Source organism: Sipha flava, unplaced genomic scaffold (assembly GCF_003268045.1).
Source record: "Sipha flava isolate LNK unplaced genomic scaffold, YSA_version1 131_pilon_pilon, whole genome shotgun sequence".
Taxonomy (NCBI): Eukaryota; Metazoa; Arthropoda; class Insecta; order Hemiptera; family Aphididae; genus Sipha; species Sipha flava.
The window spans coordinates 316582-332070 of record NW_020271757.1 but is presented as its reverse complement, the minus strand read 5'-3'; the positions used below and the strand labels follow the sequence as shown (position 1 = coordinate 332070).

The following is a 15489-nucleotide window of genomic DNA, read 5'->3' as shown; positions in this document are numbered from 1 at the left end:
AGTATATAACAGTATTTATAATTATAATATAATAATATAGTTATTAATTCATACCATATATGTATTTTTTATAATATTATAAAATCACTTATTTTTTAGAAAAATTTTAAACCCCCCACAAAAAAATTGAAAATACATCACTGTTGTATACTATACTAAGTACTATATTATATTGTGATTTTTATTATACTACTTTTGTTTAATGCGACTTCTTATTTGTAGTCTTTATTTAGTTTTTTATTATAATGTTTATTGATAAAATTATAATTTTAATATTAAGTTTATATTAATTGTTAGTTGTTATTCCATATTTTAATTAAGTTAAATATTTTTTTGAAATTAAATTCTTAAATTATTTATTATATTTTTACAAACACATTAAATATGAACTTCCTATATAAGTTTTTTTATAGTTATTTGAGTTTGGCAGATCATTGTTTTATTTATGTAGTGATTTATCTATCATCCAGTTCAGTTATTGCTATTACATACACACAAATAAATATTCAGATACTATACTATTATATTCCTGTGACTCGTTCTTATAATAGTGATAAACAGTGGTGTAGGAAAACTCGCTAGCACCCCTGGTAAACTTAGAAAAATTACTTTACTAACCAATTGAAATTTGATGCCATAATATTTTTTTAAACCTTTAATTTTACTAATATTTTTAAGTATAAATTTTATTCTTATAAGTTATTATTATAGTGTTAATTTAAACTTTGAAATTTTGCTTTTCTAGCTTTATGACTGTCAAATTCATCGATAATTTCTTCATATGAAATTTTTTATTTAAATGCCCTAGTTTCATAATTTCATCATTAAATTCACACGTAATATGTACAAATAGACAACATCTACGTATTTCAATAAGTATAATGGAAAATTTTCGATTTAATTATAGGATAAAAATACGACTTTTTCACAATTTTGCGCCCCTTGGCAATTCGCGCCCCTGGCGTAGGCACAGTTCGCCATACCCTTGCTACGCCACTGGTGATCAATACCAATATAATGCGTAATTTCTGATTATATTTTTAATATTGGTAAGTTATTACACTGGTAATACAATTTATATTAATATTTTTCCATTCATTTCATTATTAACAATTTACCTGTAGTGCTTCGACGAACATACAATCAAGCATTGAAGGATCTCGATAACAACAAATATCAATTACTACATGGTTACCTTCTTCGTACTGGTTGATGATATGAAGGTAAAATAATGCGTCAGATTCATATATTTTAACCGTTTTGCCGTCACATCTTGAAATTAAGTGTATTAGAGTCTATACATCCACACAAATAAAAAACATTTTCTTATAATAATTTATTTGCATAAGTAAAAAATATACTATTTAATTATCAGATTTGTATAGTCTTAATTGCCAATATAAATACTTTATTTGTAGCAATAGTAATACATACCCAGATAGCAATTGTGTGATGATAATAATATAATATTATTATTATTACAGTACATAGATAATATTATATAAAATATGTTATTGTAATAACATAATTATCTTATTAATATAATATCGTTTCAGTAATTCAATAATAATATTTTTTTTATACAGTAATACAAATATTATTTTAAGTATATTATAATAAAATTATTATAATATAATTGTTATAATATTTTTTCCGTATTTAATTATTAATAATATTATAATATATTTTATGTATGGTAATAATAATAATAATAATAATAAAGTTATTATAATATAATTATTATAATATTTATGGTAAAATTGGTTAATAATAATATTTGAATGTTTTCAACATACGGTATTATATTAATACTATTTAATTATAATTAAGTAAGGGCAGGGATGGCGTGAGGGGAGGGTTCTGATTTAACTGAACTTAAAATATTTTATTAATAGAAATTATAAGACTCAATATTTATTTTGCCCAGGGCCTCGCAAACTCTAGCACAGTTATTGAGTAAGGGTATATATAAAGTGAAATACGTCGCTTTTAAAATACAGATTAGGCATAATAATAAATATTACTACGCATAAAGATGAATAAGAGTGTACCTAGCTATTTATAGGTACTTTGATTTTAAAAATTTTTGTCAAACGTATTTGAATAAGTGTATAATCAGTAACCATTAATCAGCATTTATAATTTATGTTGGCACTTGGTGTACGTGCGGGCTCGTCGCGAGTCACTCGTCTCTCCAAGTTGCAATACGTAGTACGTACCCTATTGTTGTTATTCTATAAATAAATATATTTCCAGTAACGGGCTCTTATCGTACGGGATTGTCGCACGTCTATCGTCTCTCCAACTCGAAATACGTACCCTACCAATGGTTTTACCTATTATTCTATAAATAAATATATTTCAGTAACGGGCTTTTAATTCTTATACCCCATTTACATTCAGCCATTGCCGCTGTTCCTCGCGCTGCTGTATTTCATTGTCAAAATACTTCAGTGGCAGCGTCGTAGATAGTGAGCGTCTACATTGCCCTGTTAATGTGTGCTAATATCATGCTGTCGGTTAATCTGCTGCTCGCACTGCTCAATTTACCGCTCCTAACGGGAGCGACGGGCAGTGACAATGCGAGGAGCATGATCAGCGCGAGTTACGTGTTCATATACTCGTGCTGCCCACTTCCCTGCTCACTGCCACGAAAATGGGCTGAATGTAAATGAGGTATTATAAACATTTTGTGGATGTATTTGTAATTCTGGTGCCGCTGTTTGTAGTGTGTTTGTGTCAATTTGTCAAGTCACACTTGAATACTTGATTGTGTTAGCCAATTTAACATCGCCGTTGCTAATATTATTATACTAATTGAAGTGTACAGTGTAGTATGTGCACGTAATATTTTAAAATTCTTAGTCGTCTTTAGATTATATGCACTTGGTCTGTTTGGGTGTAGTCAAAAAACTTCTAATGTTGTGGATGAAAGATCCTTTAAATGTTCGTTTGCCATCATTGAAAATTAATCAATTATCTGAACTAATAATTAATTTAAAACCATTTTTTTTTTTTGCGAGTTTTCTAGAAAACCTAGAACATTAATTGAAGTAGCTTGTTGGTAAGCAACTGAGTTTAGGTTTTTTTTATTATATATTGGACCAATAATATTAGATAAAGTGTTGAGTGATCACTGTTTTAAAAATTTTAAAGCTTTAAGTGTAGCTATAACTATACTTTTAACACCAGGTCTTAGTAAATTTGTCCAATATGCAAGAAATCTTTTAGAATATTTTGTAAAATCGTTTGAACAAATTTATGGACAACATTTGGTATCTAGTAATATTCATGGCTTAATCCATTTAGTTGACGATTATGAAAGATGACAATGAGATAGATTCTAAAATTGTTAGTGTACCTTTAAAGAAATTATCTAAAGAATTTATTTTTATTAAATTAGGTAAATTTTTTTCTATAATAACTTGAACTTCAAACAATAATAATTACTAATTATTAATTAAGTTTTAAAAATAATAATTGTTAATATATTGTAGAAATTATAACATCTGAGATTAATAAATTTGTATTATGGGGATAATATTCATCCAAAACTAAATAAAGAAAAACTGAAAGGTAATTATTTTATTGACTAACTATGTAATAACTTTCATTCTTATCAATTATAAATAAAATAAAAGAATACTGATTAGACAAAAAAAATTACATTAATTAATTATCAATTTTTGTAACATGCCGTTTATGTACCTAAGTATACCTAGCATATTAAAATTGTTTATTAATTTAAATTAACTTTTAGTTTAATTAGCCAATAAAAATGTGGAGCATAATCAGTTTTGATAATGAAAATGCTGTAGAGGATGTTCCTTCACACTGGATGAAAAATAACACGTGCGTCTGGCCAAAAAAAGATGTTAAAAAGCATATACAACGAAGGACTAATCCAAATAAATTTGATTTTAATTATTTTAAATCAAGAATTTTGAAAAAAGGCATTGGTAAATATTTTATTAATAGGTACATTGTTTTAATTTTTTACTAATTATTTACTTAATAGAAACATTACATGAAACTAGAGAAAAAGTTAAATTAGCAGAGGATACAAGTGACCTATCTAATATTGAAAATTCAAAATGGAAAAAAAAAACTACAGCTATAAATTTAGAACCTCCTCAGTATATTGAAAAGTTACATAAAAATAAACGAAATGGTAAATACCTATTGAATGTTTACTTTTTATATACATGATTTAATTTATACAAGTACTTAAATAATATGTATTGTTATAATTATTTTAATAACTAGTTAATTGTCTTTTTAGATGATTTAGATGCTAGGAAGATACTTCAATAACATTGATGACTTCACCCAAATTGCCGAAAACAGATACTAATTGTAGTATGTTTACCTTTTTTTGTTTTAATAAATTGATTATAACTATTAAAGTTTTCATTTTGTAATTCATTCGCAGATTTTGACCACGAGTTAGATTATAGTTATAAAGAAAGCAGTACAATAGAGAATAATTAGACCCAATCGTTAAAATCCAAACTAAATATGCCTGGTTCTAGTTTCTCTAATGATAGTATATTATAATAATTGAAGCATATATTTAAAGCTTTTATTTATTGATCTTCAATTATGTTGTTTTAAGATAATGATGTTCAGATGTCAGATTGTCCTCCTTCAAAAATAAAAATAACTCTTTTTAAACCAATAAGTACATAAATTCAAGGTATTTTACTATTTATATTTGATACTCTAATTTATTTAAAAAATTATATTTTATTATATAACACGTTAAATTTATATATTATTAACAGAGAATACGTCTTCATCGACTACTCCAGAAAGTACTCATGAAATATCATCCATAATCTATACATCTCCATTTAAGGTCACACCACAAGACAACTACCAATCATTAATCCCTGTTGTGCAAGAAGAAATAGTGTTACAAGGTAAATATGTTACCTGTTAAACTATTTAATGGTCATGACTTATGACTGAGTATGTATTATATATTACAATATAACTCATTGTTTTCCTTAAATTATATTGATACCACAAAGCTATCCAATCTTTGTCATAAACCATCTACACCAATTAAACACAACTTTAATGATGATTTAGAACTCAAAAACATATTGCCTAAACCATATACATCTAAACAATACAATAATTATATTTTTAAAGATTTTATTAAATTAATTAATATTTATAAGAATTAATAATGGTCTATTAATTTGTTTAAACATAGTATTTTCCCCCATTACATATATTTTGAAGAGGATATTAAATGTGGTATTAAAGATAAGATATGATGTACAGTCCATTCAACAGAAGCAGATTGAAATGGAACATATTCTAACAGATACAATACAACAAGTAAATGAAACCAAAGGCTCCATTCACCAAAATATATCAACAGAAAGAGAAGATTTTTATTTGATGATTCCCATTATGGATGAAGAACAATTATTTATTTTTGAAGAGAAACTTTTGGAAAAGTCTTATAAATCATGTGTTGTAAATGAAAATACAGTGATTGCCACTTAATGTAATCACTTTGGTACGGGACATAACTGATAACATAATCCGATTGATAACATTAAACGAAAGTTATAAATAATAATAAAACCTACGTTAAATAAAAAAAATAAATAATGTAGTGTTACATCAAATTTTATAATCATAATACATAATTATTAAAAATATAATTATTGATGAAACCATCCTTCTGAGACAATACAATTTTCTATACCCATTTTTTTTGCAAGTTCTACAGCTTTTTTGAAGCAATATTGAACCATTAATGCATGCATAATTTTTTCTAACATTAATAAACCATAATGATAATGCTGATTCAACCTGTTCTTTCCCACTGCGTATACTCTTTATGTTTGGATTTTTATTAAATGTTGCTGAATTTTCTATTTCAATTCGTTTTTTAATAATTTACACAATAATGGTTCCGAAATTTGTAGTTTTATAGCTGCTTCTCGTTTTCCCATTTTTGGTAAATTGTTGTAACGTTGTAGTGTTGAAATTTTTTCATAAATTTTTAGGTCATTTCTTTTTCGTTTTTCACTCATTTTTACTCACACGCGACACGGATGCATACAAACGCGATACTGGTCGACAGACAGCGACGGTATTGTCTTAATGCTATACGAACGAAAGGTAGATAAATATACGGTAAATAAATAACAGTATAGACATTTATATTCGAGACATTCGACGAAAACTTTGATTGTATGTTACAATATTATATTCAAATTTTAAGCTAAATGTTGGGCTTAAAAAACGTAACATTAATATTATAAAAACTTGTTGAATTATTATAATGTATTAATGAGAATGAAAAAACAATTGAAAAATCATTATTTTGAAATATTATAATGATATAGTTCTTAAATTGTTTTTATAATATCTTTCTACAAATATAATAATGATGGTATTGTGGCCAAAAAATATAATTATAATATTATTATTAAACTTTTATACTTAATTTATAATGAATTAATATTGCTTAAATAATATTACTCATTTCAAGTGAAATGTCATAATAACGTTATTATATTATGATTTTGCTATCTGGGATTGAACTATTGTTTCAATTTAAAATGTTGAACATAATTTTACCGAAATAGAACTTTTTTAAACATAAGAACAACAGAAACTATTTAAAATTAGAATCACATGAAACCAAAGAATTACATTTCGATTTAGATGAGATTCCCCAACATCTACGGTATAAGTTTTAATGGTATCAAATATATTTTCTAAAATTATCTGTATTTTCAAATCTTGGAGGTCATTTAAATTGAACTCATTACATAATAAAAATCTTATTTAAATTAATTTACTTACAGGACAATCTTGGAACCATTTAAACGCAGATGACAACGGATTTCCTTTGAATTTATTTAGTATGGCACTTGACAATGAAACGCTCAAAGGCTGCTCAACTATCACAAAATAATGTTCTGTCATACCAAACGAATGCATGTATCCAGGATGCAATGGCCATCGACACTTGATGGAAGCCACAATACATATTTGTCTAAACATTTCATCTGTCGAATTCTGGCAGCCGGTTTCTTAGCGTAAACAAAAAATAAAATATCTATCAACACTTGAACCAAAGTATATAAGTATAGGTTACTTTTAGGTACATTTTTTTTTCGATGCTACTCAGTTAATTTATAAAGTTAGTTTTATTCAACAAAAATACTCCGTACGCGTAATTAATTCTGATAAGGATACGTCATATATAAGTTTGAATATAATATGTGAATATAAACAGGATTATTTATACAGTTATAAGAGTAAAAGTTCAAAGTTCAAAGTACATAAACTTGCATGTCCATATTTATTTCCGTTTAAAAATCTTACCTGGATTGAATCGAGGAAATTTAACCACGCAATAGTGAGGGCCATTAATTTTTGGTACCGTAGCTAAATTGAAAACGGCACCATCGGCTTCTACGTGCGGGTGAGCTGTATGATGCACAATACCAATCATGCGGGCTATATCTGTCTAATTGGAATAATAACATTTTTTTTATTAAAAATTGTTTTGTTTTTCTATGCTGATAGTTATTAGTCGATATTATTATTATAACTATCATTAGCTTAATTAACTTTTCATTTCGATTTTGAAAAAGTTAATCTTATGAATTAATAGTTTAAGTGCATGTATATGTAAATTATAGAAAGTATGTATTGTATACATTATTTTATGTTGTACATAAATTATTATACATACTACATACACATATAATTTGGTGCGCAATGGTGTTGTGATTTTATCAGGTAAAAAGGGATCAGGGCGCAATTGTGTTACAATTTTTTTGCGCAATCGTGTTGCGCCGATTTTCAACAATCCTACATATATTATGATAAAAAAATAACATTTTAAAAAAACATTGGAAGATTACACGTATGTAAACTTTTGGTTGAAATTTTTTCCTGTCTTCTATATATTGGTCAACTGTCATGATTATTATAATAATAACAAAAATATCTATGTCTATGTATTTTATTTTTTCCACTTTTTATTTTTATAATAAATAAAATAATTTATATTAAATAAATAAATAAAAATAAAATTTTTCCACTACCATCAAAATGCAACATATCAATGCAATGGAGAAGTATTTCATCCAATACTACGAAACCACGAATAACGAAATCTTGGGTACCTACATATGATTACATCAACAATTAGACGTCAAGCTGCGCTTTGTTGAGTTAACAAACTAGAAAATATCTATCGATACATCGCCAGGACCTGAAGGAGTCGTACTCAAAACAATCCGTGATACGAAATGCGTACTTACAATTTTAGCGATCGCAAAGGTAATGTTGACATGGATTTATGTTTCATCAAAATTAAAGACAGGGATAACCATATTCATTTACAAAGGTAAAAACATAGAAACTGATCTACAGAATTGGAGACCAATAACTTTATTCAGTGGCATTCACCGCATAACTGAACGGTGTCTCGATATTGCCATTATTTTTATTGCTCGATATTTATTATATATAGTATATATATTTATTATATATATAATATATATTTTATATAGTATTTATTTTAAAAAAAGGTTGACGTATTATTTAACAGTTATTATTCGGAGTAAATCTGTCAAACCGTAAAACCGTCAAACCAGTATATATCGAAACCTTGTGTATATATGTAGATATTTAAACTTATATTATTTTAAATTTGAAATGTTCTACCAGTATTTGTGCTAAGTATAAGTAGTATTATTTAATATATATTATATAATTATTAATAAATTATACTTACAGAATTAAGTGTTTGGAGTGTTGTGGGATTAATTCTTATCATTATTGGATACTCAGTTAGTGTGTAATATTCATCACCAATTGGATAAATAGATATCATAGCATTGTCTGATTGATCTTCTCCCCATTTAAATACATTCGAAAATCTAAAATAAAAAATTGAGTTATGTTTTATTTCATTATTTATTTCAAGTATATTTTCTATTATTTAATTTAACGTATATTATAAATGTATACACTTATGTTTTAAATATTAATTCAGTGATGGTAATATGTGGCTTTAGCTGCTTAAAGTATATTATATTTGATTTTAATTTAGTATCATATAACATAAATAATATATTACTTATCTACGTGTAATTATATAATAAAATATGTAATTTTGAATATTTTGTAAATTCCTTCATTCCTTAATTTATCTTAATGAAAATAAAACTTACCTATATATCTTATAACAAATATATATAAGATTTTGTTTTGCTATTTTTATATATTTGTTACAATAATATGATATTTAGTAAATTCATGATTTTCAAATGTCTTGAACAAACAACAATAAAAAGTATTTCTTATTTTTTCAATGTGTAAGAAGTTACAGTAACCAGATAATGTAATTAATGTTACATGTATTGAATTTGTTTATTTACCTTTGAAAAATTGTTTTACAAGGATCAGGACATGCTTTGGTTCCAAATTCGGTAACAACAATCCTTTGAGCTGCTTTATTTTGTTTATATGTATTAGATTCTAAAAATCTACACTGGTAAGACACTGTTCCATTTTTGAATGCAAATCTATTGTAGACATAAATATATATATAATGAGTGTATAACTTATCACAGATAATAAATAATAAATTAGAATTATTAAATTCAATTTCAAGGAATCGTATTTTTTTACCTGTGTAATAAAGCTGAGCTGTCGAATAAATGTTTAAATTCATAATTTCCAACTCGTATACTTCCTGGGCCATTTCTCAATAAAGATCCTGATAACCATTCAGGTATATGACCTATTTTAAAAATTATAAACCAGAATAGTAAAATATTATTTTATAATAAAAATGTTTTATAAGGTACAAACTACATTGCATTGCTTAAATCTAATCAAATTTTTTATTCACTGCACATTTTTTATTATTTACCTTCTATTTTGCCTTGAATAGGACTTGAAATCTCACGTGTACAGTTTCTAAGCCAAATTGATGTGTCACAGTTGGGGTATAAATTTTGACCAGCTTTCAGACGTTTGACTAACAAGTCTCTGTCTTCATCTAATCCACGAAATAGGTCATTGATTTTCGTTCGTCCACTCACGGGTGTTTCCTTCCAACTTGCACCAATCCACTTTAAACCCTGCATTAACCGAATTTGATATATTTTGTATCGTTGAATAATCGATTTAATTTTAATAGTTATTATAGATTTTAATGACACTTTTTTCTTTGACGGAGCTGTCGTTTTCATTTTTAAATGCATTTATTAATATAAACTATAATTCAATATCACTATGTCATTGACTTAAATCATGAGTAACTAGATATTAAAATTATGATACAGGCGTATGGCTTCTTGAATATACTTATTACATTAACTTAATATTTACAGTACATATTTTTACGTATGCATATATTATCTTCTTTATAATATTTTAATACATACCTGCATGGCTGTAAATGAAAAATAATTGTTGGATTTTTAATGGAATGCGATCGACAGAATATTATCTTATAATTAAAACAATGATTATTTTTTAAAAATAACTAAAAACAATTAAATTAAATAATATCTGTAGTTTCGTTCGGTCGACATCAGTGTCGTTTATGCAGTACTGTTTAAATGAGTACTTCGTAAAGTATTACGTATAACAATCGATTATTACAGTCGTATATTATGTAACCAGCATAAAAGCATAACAAAAATGTACAGAAAATAGAAATTTGTAATAAATAATATTCATATATATATTTATTTATGATGTTTGTACTACAGTCAAAATTAATTATTTATTTAAGTTCGTAATTATGTCATCAATGTTTATTATATAGGTATTTGCATTTATATTAAAGAGTAATAAATTAATTGGTTATCAATATTGTTGTAGATAAAATTAATATAGTTATAAAAAAAATAATTATATTATTATTAATTAAATAATAATAATAAATTATTAAATTATTATTATTATAAAATAATGATTTTTTTTTTTGTTTTTATTGTTTAACAGATCATTAAGATCTTTTACATGCTTTTACTAAGTATTTCCAGCCGTCTCTATTTTATAATTTAAAATTAAGATATTTTTTATGTAAATTTTAATTCATGTCTTTCGCGATACTTGATAATTTTACATTGTATTCAAATTTCTATTTAATTTTTAAGATACAAGATTAACTATATTGTCTTATAGAAGCGAGAGTGGTTATGTTTATATCAGTGACGTATTTAGGAGGAGGAGGGCTAGAAATGGAGATCGCCCCGTCAGTTTACACATTCCATTTTATGTTGATGAACAATAATATAAATTGGTTAATTTTTTTTTTAACCAAGATAATATTCTAAGATTAGAAATATTTATTGGAGGGCATGGACAAAAATTTGTCGACGAAAAACCTCTCCAAAACGTAAATAAGTTACTTGCGGTGGAGAATGACGATAAACGACTAAATAGTATGGTATATTAAATATTGAATCAGACATCACAAAAAGTTTACAGTATGATGACATAATCAATGAATATAGTTATTTTAAAACTCGTAAAAAAAATATGTAAATTGTAAATATTGTTTTTTAATAATAATAAATAATAAATAAATCTATTTTATTTTTATGACTAATTTATTAAGATAACATAATGTTTAAAGTTTAAACTGTGCTTTCTTTTTGTAACAACTAAAAATTGTTTAATGGAAATTTTTGATTAAATAATCAATGGGAACTGGTTTCATCAGAGAACACAAAAAGTGGATACATTAAAAACACAAATGTAACAAATAAGTTAGAAAGGGCTTGAAAATATAACGATAACGTAAAGGCTGTTATACGGCTTATGGATGGTTACTGGAAGATAAGCTCCGATGCGCTCAGTAGGTGGAAAAAGTTAAATAATTTTTGTTGGTGGGTGGGGGGGGCGGAAAAACGTTAGCACCCGGGTGCTAAATTTCTGAATACGTCTCTGGTTTATATTATGGTTATAATAGTATACGAATCCATTTTTATTTAGTGTCGGGTCTTAGAAATTTAATTATAACAATTTTATTTTGAAATATTAAATAACTATTAATGAAAACAATTTTTTGATTAAACTGAAAAAAGTAAATAAGCAATAGGTACTTATGGTTTGTTTTATAATTATTTAAATTATCTATATATGGTTAATCTTGAATTTTTTTTATGGTGGTACAAATGTATTGATTGATCGATCTTTCTAGAAATATTGGTCGATCGTAATAAAAATTTATTTTACCATTATTGGTCGATCGTATAATAAATAATCCAATATTGGGGTTTGCTTTATTGTTTCTAAAAATTTACCATTATGGCGATTGGAAGCAGCGTATTTATTTCACGTTTTAGACCTAAAAGCCTGACAAGATTACGCATACTTAAAATGATCATATTTTAATTCTGTAAAAAGATTTGAGTTGATCGACCTTTTTTCTAGGTTATTGTGGAAATCAATTATTGATATTTTTTTTTAAAATTGTTTTTAAATCTTATTTGAGTTTCTAAATTTTTTTTTAATTTTTAGATTTACTTAAGTGTCTTTTTTAAGAATGTTAAACAGTTATTCTAAAATTGACTTCCACAATAACCTAAAAAACACAACGACAAGTATAAATATTTTTACAGAATTAAAATACGATCATTTTGAGTTGACGTATTTTTGTCAGGCTTTTAGGTCTACATTGATTGAAATTAGTTTCTTCATCGGAACAAAATATTTTATTTCATCAAATGTAAAGACATGTGCATGCGCGTGCGGGCCATAAATTGTTTCCCGGAAACGTTTGATACCGGCGCGCAACGCGAGCCGCCAGCGTACCTATATATAATTCCTAAATAGACTTATAATGAATTCAAATGAATTGCAATATATTTATAATTTGGTATGTTTACTGCAATGATTTTACACAATATACCTACTGTACGATTATGCCCGAAGTTATCAATGTATTTAGTCGACACTTAGTAGTTAGTACTTAACGGCGCTACATCTAAAGTTTAGTTTCAGTGCAGTATTAGTGTATTAGTATCAGTGCTTTAGATATTGATTATATTTTTATTATTTCAAGATCTCATTGTAACAAAACTTAAAGTCTGTAGAACTTTTTTTTTTATTTTGCTAACTTTTTTAGTTACAGAATTATAACAATAAGAATAATAAATAACAATGAAGAAGAATAACAATTAATATTAATGATAATAATAATAATAATAATAATCAATAATAACAATAACTATTATTGTCTCACAATTCGGTATACAATTGCTATATATAATACTCGTTGTCGAGTTTACACATTTTTACACGACATCGATTACTAAGTATTGGTGACGGGGATTCAAGTGTCATGAAAAAATTATCATTGGCAAAACCTTATGGACCCGATATATTTATTAAAAAAATAGAATGTGTAAATCATATTCTAAGAAATTATTGTAACCGTATTGTGGATATATCCACTCGTCGAAAGAGTACCTCCGGGATAGTAGTACCAGGAGTTTTGAGGAAAATTTTAAAAGATAGACGACTTAAATTACGGTAATGAGTTTTTATGAATAATTAACAAACCTATGTATAATAAATTATTTTTTTTTTAAAGATGTGTAGTGACGAAGGCAATAGCTTTTAGAAAAGAAATGAATCTTAGTCACAATGAAAAAGTCGTTCTTTTAAAACATGATATTTTGAATAGCCCATACCACGTATTTGGCTACCATGATGATTGTGCTAGGTAATTAATTTTTTTTAAAGTGTTACAAACCAAATGAACAATAATTATTTTTAAAATTAAGTTAGTGGGTTACAATACATATATGTATAAATTATATTTTATTTATTTTTTAGTTATTTTTGTAAAGGCCCGAAAGAAAATGAGGTTAATCTAGTTCCTCAAATGCAAACTTCTGGATTATGGGCTGATATCTTAGGGGCCAGAAATATAGTTGCACATCATGTATCGAGCCTGATCTATAATGTCAATAACAATGTGGTTGAAGGTTTTAATAACGTGATTGCCAAGTACGTTGGTGGCAAAAGAATCAACTATTCTTTACGAGGTATAATTATTATAAAAACGTATCACATTGTAGGTAAATATTGTATTTTTTTAAATCTTAAATTATTATTTTAGGATCCTATGGTGCTAGGTGTCATACTGCAGTGACATCGTTTAATTTGGGATCTAACTACATTAGTCACTTACATAAAAAAATGACTAATTTAAGTCCTGGTATAATTACAAAAAAATATATTAAAAAAGTTGATAAAATGTGCAAATTATCAAGAAGACGACGTTTAAATTTTAATAAATCGACGTAATTTAATTTATATATTTTTAAAAATAAATATCAAACTACAATCACTTAATATTATTTATAGTTTTACAATGAACAAGCGTAAATTATTTTCTGGACCCGATGATGATTATGGAGCTGTGGAAATGGGTTACGAAATAATTGATATGCCTTTTGATGAGTATCAAAATAAAAAGGAACTATTTTTGAAAAAAATAACATTAAAATCTGAAGAGATAGTAGCGATTGAACGAAGTACAATTGGACAGCAAGATAATGATATGTGGCAACAATATAGAAAGTATCGACTAACGGCGTCCAACTTTGGAAAGGTTTGTAAGCTTCAACCAACAACTTCCCGTGCAAATACTGTAAAGCATATTTTGTACGATATTTTTCAAGGAAGTTCAACTACGAGGTAAGCTAAAGTTTTTTAATAATTGAGACGTAGTTACAAAATATTATTTATTGATTTATTTTAATTTATAACTATAATTTGTAACTATTGTATCTATGTTATAGATTAGTATGCATTATATTTAAATATTATTTCGTTTATATAGGTATGGAATCGAAAATGAGTCAATTGCCAGAAACGCCGTTCAAGAAACTTTAGGAATAACTATACAGTTAGCAGGTTTATTTATTCATAAATCTCTGCATTATTTGGTTGCGAGTCCGGACGGGTTAATAAACGAAAACTCGATAATGGAAATAAAATGTCCGTCGAGTATAAAAGAATACACACCACAGGAAGCGGTTACTCTCGAAAAATTAAAGTATATGACCGATTATAAGGGGAAGCTTGTTTTAAAAAAAAACGGACAATTATTATTTTCAAGTACAAAGCCAACTTAATATTGCCGAAAAAAAATATTGTTATTTTGTTGTATGGAGCCCCAAAGGTAATCAAATTATTATATACCTAGTCGTTATTAATCGTTTTTTAAATGTTTATGATTTTGGCAGGTTTTGTGATAGATAAAATATCTAGAGATGAATCATTTTGGAATACAAAAATTGAACCATTTGTTACTCGATTTTATATGGAGTCATTACTTCCAGAAATAATCGATTCTAGGTTTGATCGAGGATTACCAATAAGACCAGGCATTCCCGAAAAAATTGTTTAATTCTGTCACCTTAAGTTTTTTATTTCATTTCTAATACATCTTGATTTTTTGTATAT

At 26.2% G+C, this 15489-nt stretch overlaps 3 protein-coding genes and 1 long non-coding RNA gene across 5 annotated transcripts in view; 3 read left to right on the top strand and 1 right to left on the bottom strand.

The window, feature by feature from the left end:
* The window catches only part of LOC112694599 (carotenoid isomerooxygenase), a 12278-nt gene extending 1677 nt beyond the window's left edge, over window positions 1-10601 (bottom strand). The window contains exons 1-8 of one of the 2 annotated variants that reach the window (XM_025570125.1): window positions 10443-10601; window positions 9926-10136; window positions 9682-9793; window positions 9429-9575; window positions 8783-8927; window positions 7360-7504; window positions 6835-7064; window positions 1119-1295 (exon numbers count right to left, since the gene is read on the bottom strand). In XM_025570125.1, the coding sequence (XP_025425910.1) occupies window positions 1119-1295; window positions 6835-7064; window positions 7360-7504; window positions 8783-8927; window positions 9429-9575; window positions 9682-9793; window positions 9926-10136; window positions 10443-10448 (1173 nt within the window). In that variant the 5' untranslated portion in view covers window positions 10449-10601. Of the gene's footprint in view, window positions 1-1118; window positions 1296-6834; window positions 7065-7359; window positions 7505-8782; window positions 8928-9428; window positions 9576-9681; window positions 9794-9925; window positions 10248-10442 lie in introns of those variants that run through there. The other variant, XM_025570124.1, reaches the window with a different exon arrangement.
* On the top strand, window positions 2546-4514 carry LOC112694602. Its single transcript, XM_025570128.1, has 5 exons — window positions 2546-2676; window positions 3761-3959; window positions 4019-4171; window positions 4283-4359; window positions 4433-4514. The coding sequence occupies exons 2-4, from the start codon at window positions 3779-3781 to the stop codon at window positions 4312-4314; spliced, it is 366 nt and encodes a 121-aa protein (XP_025425913.1). The 5' UTR covers window positions 2546-2676; window positions 3761-3778; the 3' UTR covers window positions 4315-4359; window positions 4433-4514.
* Window positions 4622-6919, top strand: LOC112694603. The gene is made up of 3 exons (XR_003149582.1): window positions 4622-4696; window positions 4785-4922; window positions 6837-6919. It is a non-coding gene; the product is annotated as an uncharacterized LOC112694603 (long non-coding RNA).
* A 3030-nt stretch (window positions 10602-13631) lies between the features above and the next one.
* LOC112694617 lies at window positions 13632-15433 on the top strand. Its single transcript, XM_025570151.1, has 6 exons — window positions 13632-13738; window positions 13852-14063; window positions 14138-14321; window positions 14386-14718; window positions 14864-15141; window positions 15270-15433. Exons 1-6 carry the CDS (start codon window positions 13644-13646, stop codon window positions 15431-15433), a joined length of 1266 nt encoding a protein of 421 aa, XP_025425936.1. The 5' UTR covers window positions 13632-13643.
* The last annotated feature ends 56 nt before the right edge of the window (window positions 15434-15489 follow it).

Excerpts from the sequence above, each read along its gene's own strand:
- LOC112694617 (XM_025570151.1), top strand. The coding sequence starts at position 13,644 with ATGAATCTTAGTCACAATGAAAAAGTCGTTCTTTTAAAACATGATATT. Across the intron at positions 14,719-14,863 it reads CAAGGAAGTTCAACTACGAG|GTATGGAATCGAAAATGAGT; the intron begins GTAAGCTAAAGT and ends TCGTTTATATAG. Across the intron at positions 15,142-15,269 it reads CGGACAATTATTATTTTCAA|GTTTTGTGATAGATAAAATA; the intron begins GTACAAAGCCAA and ends TGATTTTGGCAG.
- LOC112694602 (XM_025570128.1), top strand. The coding sequence starts at position 3,779 with ATGTGGAGCATAATCAGTTTTGATAATGAAAATGCTGTAGAGGATGTT. Across the intron at positions 3,960-4,018 it reads AATTTTGAAAAAAGGCATTG|AAACATTACATGAAACTAGA; the intron begins GTAAATATTTTA and ends TTTACTTAATAG. Across the intron at positions 4,172-4,282 it reads ACATAAAAATAAACGAAATG|ATGATTTAGATGCTAGGAAG; the intron begins GTAAATACCTAT and ends TTGTCTTTTTAG.